The sequence below is a fragment of the Galleria mellonella genome, unplaced genomic scaffold (genome assembly GCF_026898425.1).
Source record: "Galleria mellonella isolate WM207_F2 unplaced genomic scaffold, CSIRO_AGI_GalMel_v1 utg266, whole genome shotgun sequence".
Classification (NCBI taxonomy): domain Eukaryota; kingdom Metazoa; phylum Arthropoda; class Insecta; order Lepidoptera; family Pyralidae; genus Galleria; species Galleria mellonella.
The window spans coordinates 776,927-793,765 of NW_026442061.1; the positions used below are offsets into that span (position 1 = coordinate 776,927).

The 16,839-nt window shown below is 42.5% G+C and overlaps 2 protein-coding genes across 2 annotated transcripts; one reads left to right on the forward strand and one right to left on the reverse strand.

Annotated features, from left to right (window-relative positions):
* The first annotated feature begins 4,326 nt into the window (after positions 1–4,326).
* On the forward strand, positions 4,327–6,171 carry LOC113516311 (diphosphomevalonate decarboxylase). Its single transcript, XM_026900729.3, has one exon. The coding sequence runs from the start codon at positions 4,611–4,613 to the stop codon at positions 5,784–5,786; it is 1,176 nt and encodes a 391-aa protein (XP_026756530.2). The 5' UTR covers positions 4,327–4,610; the 3' UTR covers positions 5,787–6,171.
* Positions 6,172–6,306: 135 nt separating this feature from the next.
* Positions 6,307–8,366, reverse strand: LOC113516313 (guanine nucleotide-binding protein subunit beta-like protein). Its single transcript, XM_026900730.3, has 5 exons — positions 8,174–8,366; positions 7,693–7,901; positions 7,079–7,285; positions 6,671–6,922; positions 6,307–6,564 (listed from the first exon to the last, which is right to left on the reverse strand). Exons 1-5 carry the CDS (start codon positions 8,280–8,282, stop codon positions 6,382–6,384), a joined length of 960 nt encoding a protein of 319 aa, XP_026756531.1. The 5' UTR covers positions 8,283–8,366; the 3' UTR covers positions 6,307–6,381.
* Positions 8,367–16,839: the final 8,473 nt, after the last annotated feature.

The following is a 16,839-nucleotide window of genomic DNA, read 5'->3' on the forward strand; positions in this document are numbered from 1 at the left end:
TTGTCACCAGAGTTCATCGTTCTGAACACGTTTTGTTTCTACAATTTTTTGATATGAATGAAAAATTTCAGGTACATCCTAAACTGAAAAAGTTAAATTAACAACTTAAATTAATATCATGTAGCCTAGTAATAACAAAAAAATCATAATATAGTAAATGAGAAAAATCGTAAAAAAAAATATATTGCAGTAACTTCGTACACGGTTATTATCATTTGAAAAGATTGAAGAGGACGCATTAATACAACACCTTTGAACAGCACGTTATCTATGACAAAGACGATAGTGACTCTTTAACAATAAACAATTGCAAATACCGGAAATTTGTTGAGTATCATTTATATTTTCCTATACTGTCATCTATAACTGGTATTACGTATTACGATTACTTCGTATTCGCCCATTTTTTTTAAAATTTTCTTTAACATACATATACGTCTGTCTAAATAGACAGAAACAATGGAAAAACTTCGATTCAAACACCTCTTTTGCTTCTTCCACATTCATCAATCTTTAACAATCTGCGTCATTTGCGGACTAGTATCAAAATGTACAATTAAATTATAACAACAATTTTAATTCCTAAATGAAGAGTTCTGAATAGACAACTCCAATCGTTGCTCGCTTTCGGAGGGTAGTACAATTAATTGTTTTTTTTTTGTATGAATGATAATGGAATGGTAATTCTGCCTGCGATATTGGTATATGACAATAGGGCACCAATGAAGGATAAAGCAAGCTATTTAGGCCATTGCGACAGGAGATTTAATAGTCCCATTCTAACAATATACCTTTTTAGATTTACCTCCAGGCGGTTCTCCCTAAAAACCATCGTAATTAATTCTTGTGAAATTCGTCACGATAAGCGGTCAGTTAGACCGGCTTTCAAACTTATTCATCACCTCTCACTGTGCCTTGCCAACATATATCGATAGCGCAGGCGAGGTTACCATTCCATCTTCCCTCATTAAAAAAAAAATATCATGCTTAATTATAGACTATCGTAAAACGGTATACCAGTGAAGGATGAAACAGTGAGAATGAAGTCTCGTTTTATGAATCGACACGACAGTCATTGCAGCGAATTCACTCCCCAGAAACCATCGTGGTTAAAGTTCTTCGGCTGACAGGGAATATTTCTATGACAATCCTCGCTCCTCTCTATTACTATTATTATTAAATACAAATATTTAGATCTAGTCTCTCTGATTTGTAGAGTTTGTAAGGATTGTAGAGTTTATTCTTATAATGAATCGCCTCCACTGGTTTGTTGGCAAAGACTTCGGCAGCCAATAATTTTAAATTGACTTGAACTGTGTCTATGAATTGACATGAGACATTAAAAATTAGTTTTAATTTTACGTAATACGTACTACATAAAAAAATTTTTGTTCAGTCAAAAATCAAGAGAATAACCAGAGGTACACTTTGTACAAAGGTCGATTGCTTGGGTACCTCTGTCCCATTCGTGTTTCTACCGTGAAGCAGTTGTGTTTGCATGGCTGTGTTTCGGTTTAAAGGGTGGGATATGGCGTGAATTTACTGGGTACAGAGGAATAACACCTGAATCCTCAGGAAGGGCAACGCATGGGGGTATCATGGGCAAAACAGTATACTCTGTTATGTCCATGGTACTGCTTATGTCTATAGGCGACGGTTACTACTTTCCATCAGGTGGGCCCGTCAGCTTGTTTGTAAGTTGTATAAAAAAAACCTAGGAAACAAAAATTTAAATTGACTTAACACGTCAACAAAGGTAGCCTATATACTAATATAGGTAGGCATTTTATTGTTGGACTTTCGTCATCCAAACAAAAGATGTTTTACGTTTGGTTTTACATACACTACAGATATGAACTGTGAACTTTACATTTTTCAAGTGTTCCCAATTTAGCATTTTCCCCTAAATTTAGGGAGAAAAAAAAAACAGTTATAACAGTATATAACTATTCTGGCCATAAATACTGTTACATAAAAAATTTTCTTTTTTTTCCTTATTTTTTCCTTTTTAATTATTTTGAATTTGAAACATGTTTATTATTTTAAAAACTTCTTTTGATTTTGCGCCATTTCACATATTTTTTCGTGTTCATTATTAAATTACAATATGGAATGGGATGTTAAAGAAAATAGGATTGCAGTGATCGCCTTGTACAAGGTGGATATGGAGTCGTTGGTCATATTCCAGAGACTTCAAAAATTTAGTATCAGCCGTATGTCCGTATAACGTACTATCAACAAATACAACAACACTTCCTCTGTCGAAGATCAGAAAAGAAGAGGGTGGCCGCGTGCAGTTAGAACTTCGAAGTCCGTTAATGCTGTTAAAGCTAGAATTCGTCGAAACCCCATTAAGAAGCAAAAAATCTTATCGCGAGAAATGAAGATTTCCGCTAGGACTCTGTCGCGTATTATAAAAAAAGACCTATAGCTCGGTGCTTATTGTCGATATACAGGACATGCTCTTAATCAATCTTTACAATTAAAGTAAAGAGTCGATCAATCCAAACGCTTTCTGTCGCGATACTCAGGTGAAAGGTACAGAAATATCCTCTTTATCGATGAAAAAATTTTCACGATTGAAGAACACTACAACAAGCAAAATTATAAAGTGTACGCTCACGGTTCTAAAGAAGCTGCTCAAGTGGTTGGAAAGGTACAACGTGGTCATCGTTTTACGTCAGTGAAGGTTTAGTAAGGTATGTCTTATCTATGAGTCACAAAACAACATTTTTGTGAAAAAGAATTGAAAACTTCAACCAAAGTGTATCAAGATACAGTCTTGGATCGTGTTGTAAAACCTTTCAGCAATACACTTTTTAAAAATATACCGTGGCGTTTCCAGCAGGACTCTGCATCTGGTCACAAGACACGAACCCAACACCTCGCTTGAAACCAATGTTCCGGATTTTATAAGAACCGAAGATTGACTCTTATCTAGCCCAGACCTCAAGACTTTAGATTTCAAATTATAGTCAGTTTTAGAGATCATGGCCAGCTCTAAACAACATGGCGACATTGAATCTCTTAAAAAATCTTTGGAACAAGCAGTGGCGAAATTTCGCTTGGAAACAATGCGTATCCAGAAATAGTATCCATAGATTCATGGCCAGACAGATTAAAGGCCTGTATAAAAGCCAAAGGTGGCCATTTCGAATAGAATATTTTTTTTATTTTTTGTTGAGACTTTAATAAATATTAGTAATATTACATTATTCATAAAAAAAAAGAATTTTAATTTGTAACAGAACTTATGGCTGAATTAGGTATATCTATAAGAATGGGATATAATAATGATAATGGGGTCGATTTTATGGCGCCATTTTTGTATGTCGCCGCTCATAAGTCATATGACAAATTTGTATTCAACACAGTCCTTCAATCTAGGGATAGGATAGTTTTGACATTAATCTACAACTAGATATCGATATACATACAAGCGATATAGAACCTTTAAGTCTTAGGAAAGATTTTATCTCATTCTGTATGTTCTACCGCTTGTACAATGCACTGTACTCAGAGGAATCGTTCAGTATGATGCCCACGGACACTTTCTACCAGTTAACATTAGTTAACTGTTTAACATTAGGTGGGCCGTATGTTTGTTTGCCACCTCGGCGGTATAAAAAAATATATTGGTAACTATCGCCCGCGTAATGGTAATGCCTCCAGAATGCTTATTAATAGGATTTTTATTATATTTCCAAAATTTATACTTCTTTATAAATATTATGAAGTTTAAGTAGGTTTTGAGCCTAAGTTTAGATAGAATTTAATATGGAAACAATCTGACTCGATCTTAAATATTGATAAATGTATTGAGCACTATTATACCAATCATTAAACTTGGTACCAGAGTAATTTTGACATTTATATATGGATTTCTTTAAATGTAAATAAAAAAAGCCGTAGCTAAAAGATAAAAAAATAAATATAAGAGTCTAGGGTAAGATTTTAAATTTGTCGGTGGTATGGAATTTCGTCTTGTATAAGTTTTATATAGAGACAATTTTAAACACACTTTTAATGACAGGCATTTTGGAAGTTTTGCAGAGCTCCACCTGTGACCTTTGCAGAAAAAAAGAAGCATATGTATTAGAAAAATTTGGTCAATTCGCTCCTACATAAGCGAATTTTCAAATTGAAATTTTAGGTAAAAAAACAAAATTTTAAGAAATGCCTCAGAATTAACTTCTTTATCCAACTTCTCTATTTATGTGTTCAATTACTCTTTTAATTATATTTTTATTAAGTTCCATTGAAACATAGTACCTGTTATCTACTAATAGTGAGGTAGAAATTTAATATTTCTTTAGTCAGGAGAAAAATATTTAATGTTGCCACACTAACAAAGCCTGTTGACGTCAAGTTTCATGAAAGAAGAATAAATTATTGTGTTCTTTTTTAAGTTTTCTTCATTCAAGTAGGTTAAGTATTTAACATTCCTAGAAATATACGTAAAACTGGAATCTATTGGTGGAAAATTAGAAAATAGTAACAGAGTTTCTTCACTTAGAATTTTAGTTTTTTTGTTTAGAAGTAAGTAATTTATATTCTTTAATTGGAACTTCAATTAAAGTATTTTGTTGAGTTATAAGAAAATATAAATCATGAATTGTGATGTTAAAACGGTAATTGCTCCAGTGAATATAGCTGTTATAAAATACTGGGGCAAACGTGATGAGGAATTAATTTTACCATTAAATGATTCCGTTAGTGCTACTTTAGATACAAGTGTGATGTGTGCTAAAACTTCTGTTTGCGCCAACCCACACTTTGCAGAAGATGAAATTTGGCTAAATGGAAAAAAAGAGTCATTCTCTAATCAACGCTTACAAAATTGTTTGAAAGAAATTAAACAAAGGGCTTATAATGAAAAGAGTATTGATGATATATTCTTAACTTGGAAAGTGCATATTTGCTCAGAGAATAACTTCCCTACTGCAGCTGGATTGGCCTCATCTGCAGCAGGATATGCTTGTTTAGTGACCGCTCTTGCTAAACTTTATAAAGTTAAGTCAGATATCAGTTCTATTGCCAGATTGGGTTCTGGTAGTGCATGCAGAAGTGTTTATGGTGGGTTTGTTAGATGGCATGCAGGTGTGAACCCAGACGGATCGGATTCCATAGCTACACAAATTGCAGACAGTTCACACTGGCCACAAATGAGAGCATTGATTCTTGTTGTTGGTGATACTAAAAAAAAAATAAGTTCTACTATAGGGATGAAGAGAAGTGCTGATACTTCTGAACTACTCAAATATCGTGTTCAGTACTGTGTACCAAAGAGAACAGATGATATTTCCAAGGCTATAAAGGAAAAAAATTTTGGGAAATTTGCTGAAATTACTATGAAAGACAGTAATCAATTTCATGCAGTATGTATGGATTCTTATCCCCCTTATGTATATTTGACTAATATTTCTCATACCATAATTGATTTAGTCCATAAGTATAATGAAATTAGTGGAGAAACAAGAATAGCTTATACATTTGATGCAGGACCAAATGCTTGTCTGTATTTACTTGAAAATGAAGTGCCTAAAGTGATGTCTCTAATTCAACATATTTTCCCATCATCTTCTGATAAATTTGTAACTGGCCTTAATTTTAAAGAGGAAGGATTAAATGAGGAATTTCTAAAAATTTTATCTATACCAATTCAAGCAAAAGATTCAATTAAATATGTTATTTACACCAAGGTTGGTGATGGACCAACTGAAATAAAAGATGGATCACATCTCCTTAATAAAGACGGAACACCAGTGAAGTCAGTATTGATCTAAAAGAGCTGTCTAAACAATGGCCTATGGCTTGAATTGATGCAGCCCGCCAATCTTTTCTAGCTACTACCAATATTGATGTTGACAGAATTGTATAAGATAAATTAATGAAATAGGAATACAATAACAATTATAACTGCATTTTGTTTTTACAAATATTTTGCAGCCCCCTAATGAATTGTCATTTTTATTGGCCTAGATCCTGTTTAATTTGGACAGCCCAGATCTGAAACATACCTATTTTATTATTGTTTAATTTATATGATTTGTTGGATATTTCTCTAGTATTATTTTTGTAAGAGGTTTATTATTCTTTAATAATAATAGTAACTATAATAAAATTTCACTCTAATATATTGTGGACAATAAAAAGGTTTTTGTGAGTAAAGTACTCGTTTTATTTGCATAATAAAAACAGTATATACAAAGCTTATGTACTCAATATCTATTCACTATAATAGTACTGAATTATTAAAATTCTTATCACTAAAATTTACATGGAGATCAAAATAAAAACACTTAGTACTGAATACAATTCCATTTATTTTTATCCTTACAGTATTTAGAACAAAAATAAATGAAACTATCCTGTGTCATTTTATCGTGCAGAAACAGAAACCTGCCAGACTCGGATAATGTTATCTGAGTAACCAGCAAATAGGGTCTGACCATCAGTGGACCATGCGAGAGAAAGGCACTGGGGAGGATCAGATTTGTTAGTCTGTGTTTGGTTAATTATTTCTGGTCTCAGTTCTTCAACCATTTCCTTGCTCTCCAAGTCCTGTAAAAAAAATATAATTTGTAAGAATGATATTTTCTATAGTTAAATTAAAAATTTTATAAATAAGTCACATGTCTAAGTTGCATAAAAAATATATAAGACTTACCCAAATCTTAATGGATGGTCCGAATGCAGCACACAGCCAGTATCTGTTGGGTGAGAAGCAGAGTGCTGTGATGATATCATTATGGTCCAAGGTATGTAGGTGCTTGCCATCATTCAGATCCCAGAGCATAGCCTTCATATCCTTTCCACCAGAAGCACAAAGGGAACCATCAGGAGAAACAGTGACAGTGTTCAAATATCCAGAATGGCCAAGGTGGTTGATCTTGAGCTTGCAGTTAGTAAGATGCCAGACCTGTAAATTAGTTTTTGTTTCTTTCAACCATGTACAACATAAGACACTAAAGTAAAAGCTTATAATATTCTTAATATATATTATATGAATTAGAATTCAAAATGTAGAAATTATTATAAATAAAAAGTATCATTTCAATAACAAAATTGCACAAACCTTGACAGTGCGGTCCCAACCAGCAGACACGATGATAGGATTGGCATGGTTGGGGGAGAATCGAACACATGACACCCAGTCAGTGTGGCCATCATCTTGGATAGTGTATTTGCACTCTGCCAGAGTGTTCCACAACTTGATGGTCTTGTCACGGGAACCAGAGACAATCTGACGATTATCTACTGAGAAAGCCACAGAAAGGACATCCTGCAAGGACAAATTACCAGTTATATAATAAAAAAATTATTGAATTATAATTATCTCTGTCTACTTAGCTCAAAGGGTCCTTTAATATTATTATACATATAATTATTAAACCCAAGTTATGATCGAGGCTTCTATAATAGTCCAAATTATTTTTCTACTAAAAAAAGTTACAATAATTATAAAATGAACTATGGATTAGTAGGTATTTTATAATATTTAGAATCAGTAGAAAAATTTGATATAAATAGTGACTTACACCAGATGTCAGACCTGTGTAATGCAAAGCCACTCGGCAAATCTTCTGCCTCGCAAAGGCACAAACACACTACTCTTCTGCCTCGCATAGGCACTACACTTTTATTGACTTTACCACAATAACCCTACTAAAACTAAAAATTCTGTCACACCTTAGTATGGTCTTCAAAACGCCTAGTGGTTCTTCCGGCAGCGAGATCCCACAAGCGTAGGGTCTTATCCCAAGAACCAGAGAGTGCGTAGTTGCCATCGCTGGATAGTACTACGTCCGAGATGAAATGGGAATGACCATACAAACGCTTCTGAGGGACACCATAGTTTGTTTCATCTCGGGTCAATTTCCATACAATCAGGGTCTTGTCTGCAAATATACAGATTACGTTCGTTAAATATTGTAAAAATTAAACAATTTAAAATAAATATAACTAATATATCAGGCCCATATCCGCTTGCCGCTCAGAAATCGCGTGGCAGAGTTGTTATCATCATTTAGATTTAAAATATAGTTTTAATTAAAATCTCTAGGAGCAGAATATATTATTTCATTAATACAAATTAGTTTTAACATGATTATTTCCTGGATGTTTACGGATAAAAGTTCATGCATCATATTAACATACCATAGAATCTTACCTCGAGATGAAGACAAAATCATGTCCGGATATTTGGGATTGGTTGCAATTTGCGTAACCCAACCATTATGTCCACATAGGGTTCCTCGGAGTTTTAAAGTTTCAGTCATTTTTGATAATCAGTGACGATACAACCCGTACCCCATGCAGTTTAAGATAGAAAGACCGGTGACGTGCCGAATCAATGAATGGAAGGTTTGACGGTTGTTTGACATTAGCAGGGTTTCCAGATGCTATTGTCGATTTTTAACTCAATGTGAAATATTTTTTTACTAAATCGATACGGCTCCAATTCAATCAATCACAAACGATCGTTGCTTTTCACTACATTTTACCATGTTTATTATAAATTAAGCGACAAAAAAGGGCCCACCTCTCAATTAATTTATTTTGCTTTATTTTGTTTCGCTACTTTATTGGTATTTTTGTTGTGTAACTTTACGATTTATAACTACCAAAACTGTCAATAAAATATCACCCAAGCTTCTGCAAACCTAATTCATTTGTCTTCAAATATTTTACCAAAAAATTTATTTTTCTAAAATTTTGCGTTCAAAAAAATTAATACCCAAAATTGTAAAAAAACTATATGCAATCTGGCAATATAGGACAATATCAATATGAAAACAGAAATGAAGTGAAATCTAAAGAAAAATCTAACAACTCCGTGACCGTAAAATGGGGAGAATAGAAACTGTGAGGTGTATAGAAAAATAGTTAAAAAGGTTTAAATATAAAGATTAATTCGAGGTATTTCATGATATTAATATATCTGACTGAATTTAAAATGCAATAGTTTTCGTTACTAATAATAGACAATTGTTATAAACGTCAGCTGTTCTATAAATTGCCTCATAGTTAAGTCTGCGAAAGAAAAAAAATTAAATGGTAAATTTTTAATTTTTATTGAGAAAAATCCCTTTGTTTTTCTATTGTTAAAAACCGGAAGAACGAATTATTTTTTTCAGAAAATAGAAACAACTACAGAGTGAATAGATTAATTGAAACGTGAAAGGGAATAATATAAACGCTAAGTATGTGAATAGAAACGAATATATTTTATATTAGGATGGTATTTTTAAGTATTATGTTTAAAATAAATATTTGTCTCACTATAAGTACGTCCCATTTATTGTAGAGCTCTGTAGTTGGAAAACTATTTGGAAAGGCGAAGCCCACTTGCAATATCGTTCGCTGTGCTCTCTCTAGTTCGATGATTTTTTATTTTTATACAACTTAGAATGGCAAACAAACTGACGGCCCACCTGATGGAAAGTGGTAACCGTCGCCTATAGACATGAGCAGTACCATGGACATAACAAAGTATACTGTTTCGACCAAGATACCCCCATGCGTTGCCATTCCTGAGGACTCAGATGTTATTCCTCTATACCCTGTAAATTCACGCCATATCCCACCCTTCAAACCGAAACACAGCCATCCAAACACAACTGCTTCACGGTAGAAACACGAATGGAATAGATGTATCCAAGTAATCGACTTTTGTACAAAGTCTCCCTCTGGTAAGAGGTTCGATGAGGTGAGATTTAACTGCTCCTCTCCATAACGTAACACAATATTTAATATTTGACCAAGTGTATAGTAAAAATAACACAAGTAAATAAAATATGACCCTTTTGTCTTACTGTGAATACTGACTACTTTTGCTAACTGAACTAGTGTAGGTAAACCAAAGACCTGATCCTGATCCCGGTCTTGCTGGTGAGTGGTACTGTTAGCTGTAAACCCTATTCTTAATCTGTGATTTATAGCATAATGAGTATTGGTTATGATATATTTTTTTAATCTCTCTGTTTCCTGCAATGTACCTAATATGGTCAGCGGAATAAAACTTTCTCTGTGCAAATTATCGGGTTTAATTCAGATTATCCCATAAAATACCCGTAAACGTTCAGGTACAACCAAATTTCTATATCAGTAATAAATAGTAATCATTTATGTTTTTATCATTAACTGGATAAATATTTGTCTATTGGTATTTTTTTTTATTACATATTGAAACTCTATTGATGTAGAAATAAGAAAATTAATTTTACAGAAAGAAACTGACATCGTTAGTGTTCGCGACATTATAATCTCTTATATAAAAATGTATAGTTTATAGCGATACTTTATAGTTATTTTTGTCATTAGTTTTAATCATTCAAATTGTTAGTTTTATATAGACTTTATACGATGTATTTATAGTTGTAAGTTGAATAAAGCATTTTATTGTGTCGAGTCATTATTACCCACAAGTAGAAATAAGTAAAAGATTGTAAAAATAATAGTAATAAGATAATTATGATAAATAAATAGACGCCAAATGGTGCCGCTCTGAAGAGTTACGCGTCCCTCTCACACTCGCCCCGTCCCGCTCGCACAGACTCACTAATGTGAGTTGGTACATGTTATCGTGCGACCGGGCGGGTATAAAGATAGGCCGCCTATCGTCGAGCGGCATGGATCGGCCAGCAGTCGAAGCGACAAGAAGGAAAAGTTTGGCAGCAGCTTGGCAGCACTGAAGATACATCGCAGCAGCATCACCGCTTCGGCACCGCTACAACACCTGCGTGTGCGCCGCCGCAGCAACTCGACCGAGCAGCATCGCGGCAGCGCCATCGTACTATCAACGCGGCTTCACCACCTTGTGCACCACCGTACCAGCTCCACCGTGTGCACCGCCGCACTAGCACCACCGAAGCAGTAACATCACGTGCGCCCCGCCATCGCCTCAACGTCGCACCGCACGGATCCAGCAAACTCACCGTAGCCAGCACCAAGGAGAGAAGACGTTGTCTGGTGCGTTTGTTGTTGCAAACGTACCAGGCAACGAACCGGCTGTCATCGGAGCGGACAGTTTTGACAAGATTGAAGTCCATCCGGGGATAGGCATCCCCAGAATGAAGGGATCGCGGACGACTGCTTGAGAGGACGACCTGTGAAGCAGAAGGAAGGGAATCCGAAGAATTCGGAGAATGCCGAGCCCGGCCAGGCGGCCGGACGAAAAAGGCCCTTATCAGGGCCACAGTGTACCAGTGTACAGTGTACCATCATCGCAGGGGGGGGGACCTACCACCGCTGCTCCTCTCCCCGCGCGCGCCCGTGCGCAGCGCCCGCGATCAGCGATCTCCCCCCCGCGGGGGAGAGAGCGCTCCCGCTCGCGCGCCGCGCATCGCACCATAGAGACGCCGAGCGTCTCCCGCGCCGAACCAGCCGCGCCGATCCGCGGCCACGCGAGTGCTACCACCTCTCGCGCCGGTTTGGGCGACGCCGATGCCCAGCGCGCCCCGCAGGCCGCGCCCGCCGCGAACCGCACGATAGCCGTCCCCCACCCTCTCGCCGCCGAAACCGCCGCACACAGTGCCGCCGCCGCCCACACCGACACCGACGCCGTACCCATGTGCAGGGTACAACAAAGGACAACAGCAAGACCCGGAAGCGCTGCCGATGTCCCGATGTCTCCAGCATCACCACCGGACACCGACACCACCACCACCGCTCCGAGAAAGGGTGCAGGCGATTTGCCCGCCACTGGGCGGCCTCTACCTCCGTCCGGAGCCGCAGGCCCCTCCGTAATTTCGGGCGGGGGTCCGCGCGTCGGTTTGTCACCGAGATCAACATTAGAGTGCGACTCGTTGATCTTGGGACAAGTGCTGGCGACGGACCTTTTGTCCCAGGGGATGAAGGAGAGGATTGCGGCTCTGGTCGGGGACGAGGCGGCCCGGTTGGAGGGCCAGCCGACGCCACCCGTAGAAGAGATGGAGCTGGCACGAGACATGGGCAGATCGTTCATGATCTCGTCCACTAGACCGGTCAGGCGACCCCGAAGCCCAGAGACCGAGGAGGAGGGGCACAAGCGCCCCTGTCAAGAGCCCTCCCCACCGCTACAGCCCACCCCCCTCGCACAGAGGGACCCAAGACTGAGACCGAGGGACACGCAGTTTGCCGGTCCAAGAGAGAACGTTGTGCCAGCTCCCTCTTATGCAGAGGCAGCCAGAGCGCCTACTCCACCGCCTGGGACATCGGCAGGGACGCCCTGGAATCCAGGAGCGCTGTCGCAAGCTACCGCAGCGCCCCCTCCCCCCCGCGAGGCGAAGAAACAGAGAGTCCCGCCGCTCATAGTGGAACATCTGCCGGATTGGGTGCGTCACTTTCGCACTCTGAAGGGCAGACTGAACTACGCCCCTAACGCGCGCCCCTACGGAAAAGGAGTGCGCTTTACGCCCAAGTCGGAGGAAGAGTACCGCGTAATACAGCGGTACCTCTCCGACTTAGAAAAAGAAGAACACATCAGCTGGTTCTCCTACCAGCTGCCGGCGGAAAAGAGTGTGAAGGTGGCCATCCGCGGAATACCAGCGGACACACCCGTCGAGGAGATAACCGAAGCCCTGGCGGAGCTTGGACATTGTCCAGAATATGTCCGCCAGATAAAAGCCCGCCAGGGCCGCCCGGGGTGCATTTTCTACGCACAACTGAAGCGCACCCCGGCGACCATCCCCGGCATCTATCAAACAACAGAACTGTTATGTATGCCGGGGATAAGAATCGAAGCCTGGAGGGGAAAAAAAGGCCCGGCACAGTGCCATAGGTGCCAAAGCTTCCGGCACTCCTCGCACGGGTGCCACAGAAAACTTGCCTGCGTCCGCTGCGGCGAAGAGCACACGGCGCGCGACTGTCCGCGCCCCCGAGAAGAGCCTCCGACGTGTGCCAACTGTGGGGACAAGCACACGGCAAACAGCGTCTCCTGCCCGGTCTTCAAGAGGGAGATAAGCAACCGAAAGGCAGGAGCCACCGCCAGAACTCGCTCCAGATCAACGCACAAAGACCGCACAGTCCCCACAGCCGCGGACAGGGGCAACCTAATGGCCCCGGCCAATCCGGCAACAGAGCGGTCGCGGAAACCGCCTCAGAAGAGGAGAAAGAGGGGGAGGAAAAGCAGAGGCAACAGCAACAGCGACAAAAAGAAAAATGCTTCCGGGTCCGCGGAGCAGGCCCCCGCACGCAGCATCAACACCACACGCCCGCCAGCGGTCGCCGCCCTTGATGCTGACGCGACAACTGATGCAGCAACTGCAGCCCCAACAAAAACCGCCGCTGCCGTACCTACAGCACAGGCAGTACAGACACAAGTCGCCAGCAAGGGGAAGATGGCGAAGCGTGCTAAAGAAACCAGCACCTCCACCAACACAAGCACGGCAGACATGGTGAAAACTATGCTCACCATCCTGATGGAGGTGCTACTTGCGGTGCAAGCCGGATCGGACCCAGTACCGGCGATCACCGCAGGAATGGCGAGGCTGTCCAACACTAAATGGGACTAAGATTGCTGCACTGGAATGCGGACGGGGTCCGCAAGAAGACAACCCTGCTCCGGACGCTGCTTATGGAGTACCGTGTCGACGTGTGTCTCATTTCTGAGACACTACTGGGAGCTCTCGACACACTCCGCATTCCAGGATACCATGCATACCGACAGGACGAGATTACGGACGGCCAGAAGGCATATCGCGGGTTGGCTGTCCTGGTGAAAAGGAACGTAGTGCATCAACCGCTCCCCCGGGTGAATCTCACATCCATGTACGCACTCGGTGTCGAGCTATGCGTAGATAGAAGCCCCATCCGTGTGTTTGCAGTATACAAACCACCACAGAACAGGATTGCAGCTGCAGACGTCGCCGTCATCTTCGATTCGCAGCTGCCCACTGTCGCCGCAGGCGATTGGAACTGCAAACACACGGCCTGGAACTCCAACAACGACACGCCAGAAGGAAAAGCACTACTAGGGATAGCTGAGAGAATGGATATCACCGTGCTCGGCCCTGAGGTTCCAACTCACTATCCCTACATTTCAGCACATGCTCCAGATGTATTGGACTTCGCCTTATACAAAGGACTAGACAGCCAACCGACGCAGGAAGTCCTCCTCGAGGACATCCAATCCGACCACCTGCCGGTGTGCATGGTTATTCCACAAACACCGACATTCCTGACGCCACGCCTCCCACGCCGTCGGATCGACTGGGTGAAATTCAGGGACTCGATGGAGCACAACACGCCCATGATGGCAGTCTCAACCTCGTCTGAAGTCGAAGAACTCGCTGCTAACCTGTCAGTCTCCATACAGCACGCCATGGACATCGCAGCGCAGCCGGGACCTGTAACAAGGACCCGCGAGTGGATCCCGGCTGCCACCAGGATGAAACTAGAAGCGAAGCGCCGATTGCGTAGGGACTGGCAGTCGACACGTTGCCCCACCCTCAAGACGAGGTTGAACAAACTCGCCGAAGACATCAGGCGAGACATTGAGTCCCACAGGAAGGAAAGCTGGGATCGTTTACTGGAAGACGCCGGCGACGACTGGAACAGCATCCACCGCCTATGCCGCCGGCTGTCCCAATCCCAGCCCCCGGTCCGACCACTACTGGCGAGCGATGGGACGCCGAGATACCGTGCAGCAGACCGTGCGGAAATCCTAGCCGAACACCTAGAACGCCAGTTCCAGCCGAACCCGGTTACCGATACCGAACATGCTGCCATGGTAGTCAAATACGTTGAAAACTACCTGGCTCCGCTACTAGCGCCACACGAAGACCCGGTGGTGTTTACGCCGGGACAAGTGCAGCGTGAATTAAGAAAAACGAAGCCTCGGAAGGCCCCCGGCAGCGATAATATCACGAATACGGCATTGCACCACCTGCCGCCGCGCACTATAGCGGCAGTTACACGCCTGTACAATGGTATTATGCGCACAGGGCATTTCCCAAACACATGGAAGATAGACAAAGTTATCACGCTCCCTAAGCCCGGTAAGAACGTATTGAAACCGGAATCGTACCGGCCAATCACGTTGTTGCAGCATGTATCGAAGGTGTTTGAGAGACTACTTCTCAAACACATAAACACATACATCAAGCCCAGAGAAGAGCAATACGGGTTCAGAGCTGAGCACTCCACCACCCTGCAGCTGATCAGGATACTGCACACGTTCACAACGGCCATCAACAAGAAGGAAGTCGCCGTAGCAGTATTCCTCGACATGGAGAAAGCTTTTGACAGGGTCTGGCACGACGGTCTGCTGTACAAGTTGGCCACCCAGACAGAAATGCCAAGAAGGCTCATCCAAGTGGTGGCCTCATTTCTCAGGAATCGTCGGTTCATGGTGGCGGTTGAACAAACCTGTTCGGGTGAGCGTCCCATCCGAGCGGGCGTCCCGCAAGGCAGCTGCTTATCGCCTGTGCTTTATGCGCAGTACACCGACGACATCCCAACCACGGAGCAGACTACACTGGCGCTCTACGCCGACGATGCAGCCTACGCCGCGACGTCGCTCAACAATAAGCACGCGGCGTCAAAACTCCAAACGGTATTAGATGCCCTGCCAGAATGGCTGGGAAAATGGCGCCTGTCGGTGAACGTGCGCAAGACACAGGCGATCACAGCCAACATGAAAAGGACGCCACCACAGCTACGCCTGCTCGGTTCCCCGATCGAGTGGTCCCGCACCGCCACCTACTTAGGGGTGGAAATCGACCGCCGGTTGACTTTCGGAACGCACGTCAAGAAGGTTCGCCAGAAGGCTAGAACAGCCAGGCACCTGCTGCGTCCGGTACTCGTCGGAAACCTCCCTCTCCAGATGAAGACGGGAATTTATAAAACGTACATCCGCCCGCGTCTAACTTATGCCGCGCCGGCGTGGTACGCATTCGTCAGCAAGACAAACAGAAGAGCACTAGAAGCACAACAGCACCTGACGTTGCGTACCCTGACCGGTGCGCATAAGTTCGTCAGAAACGCCACCCTGGAGAGGGACCTCAAAATCCAGCCACTGGACGCACACGTAAAAGAACTAGCGACTAGACTGTTCCAACGCGCGGACGCATCAAAATGGGACCACCTCAGAGGCATAGCGCCTCTGCACGCTAGACCGCCGGAGATGAAGCCATACGCGCGCGAACTCACCCGCTCGCGCGAAGCAGAAGAAGAAGACACGGTCCCATAGTGTAGAAGCGCGTGGCGCCGTCGTCATGGGCCGCTCTTGCGCTGGCAGTATGCCGGGCCTCCCCCCATGGGGTCTCACCTGGCAGGCGAAGACCGCGCCGACCGGCCCAGACGGCGCCAACAGTCTACAAGTGAACCTTAGTGCGTTCCTATGAAAACCACCGGCAAGTACCACCCCCAACTACCCTGCACATGGTAATGTGCGGCGAGAGACACCAGCAGAAGGGGGCCAACGCCCCGGGCTGCTATACCCCCCACGTCCCCTTTATACGGCTACGTGCGGAGAATACCTACCGAGCGAGCGGCATGCACTGCACTGCACTCCCCAACCGATAAGGAAATAGGAGACTTCAGTACGGAACCGGGAGCTTCAAGAAAGGAATTTTATCGTTTCTCTCCAGCCTGAACCAGCACCCCTACAGTCCACGCTCACCTTGCGGTCAAGCTGCACCGTTCAGTTAGCATGCTTTTAATATAATATTCTACCAGTGAAGTTTAACATTCTTACCAAAAAACATGAATCGAGAAATGACAAAAAAATTTGTGTCTAGTTACAGTATACCTTTTTTGTCGTTTTTGTATTTGTTTTTATTATAATTTTAATGTTCAATATAATTTAAAATTCTTTTAAAAAATTTGATCGAATAAAACAAAAAAAGACCGTTC

What these genes read in the sequence shown, in the direction of transcription:
- LOC113516311 (XM_026900729.3), top strand. Translation starts at nt 4,611, where the DNA reads ATGAATTGTGATGTTAAAACGGTAATTGCTCCAGTGAATATAGCTGTT.
- LOC113516313 (XM_026900730.3), bottom strand. Translation starts at nt 8,282, where the DNA reads ATGACTGAAACTTTAAAACTCCGAGGAACCCTATGTGGACATAATGGT. An exon ending in GATTTTGTCTTCATCTCGAG is followed by an intron (nt 7,902 to 8,173) that starts GTAAGATTCTAT and finishes GTATATTTGCAG; the next exon opens with ACAAGACCCTGATTGTATGG. An exon ending in GTTGGGACCGCACTGTCAAG is followed by an intron (nt 6,923 to 7,078) that starts GTTTGTGCAATT and finishes ACTAATTTACAG; the next exon opens with GTCTGGCATCTTACTAACTG.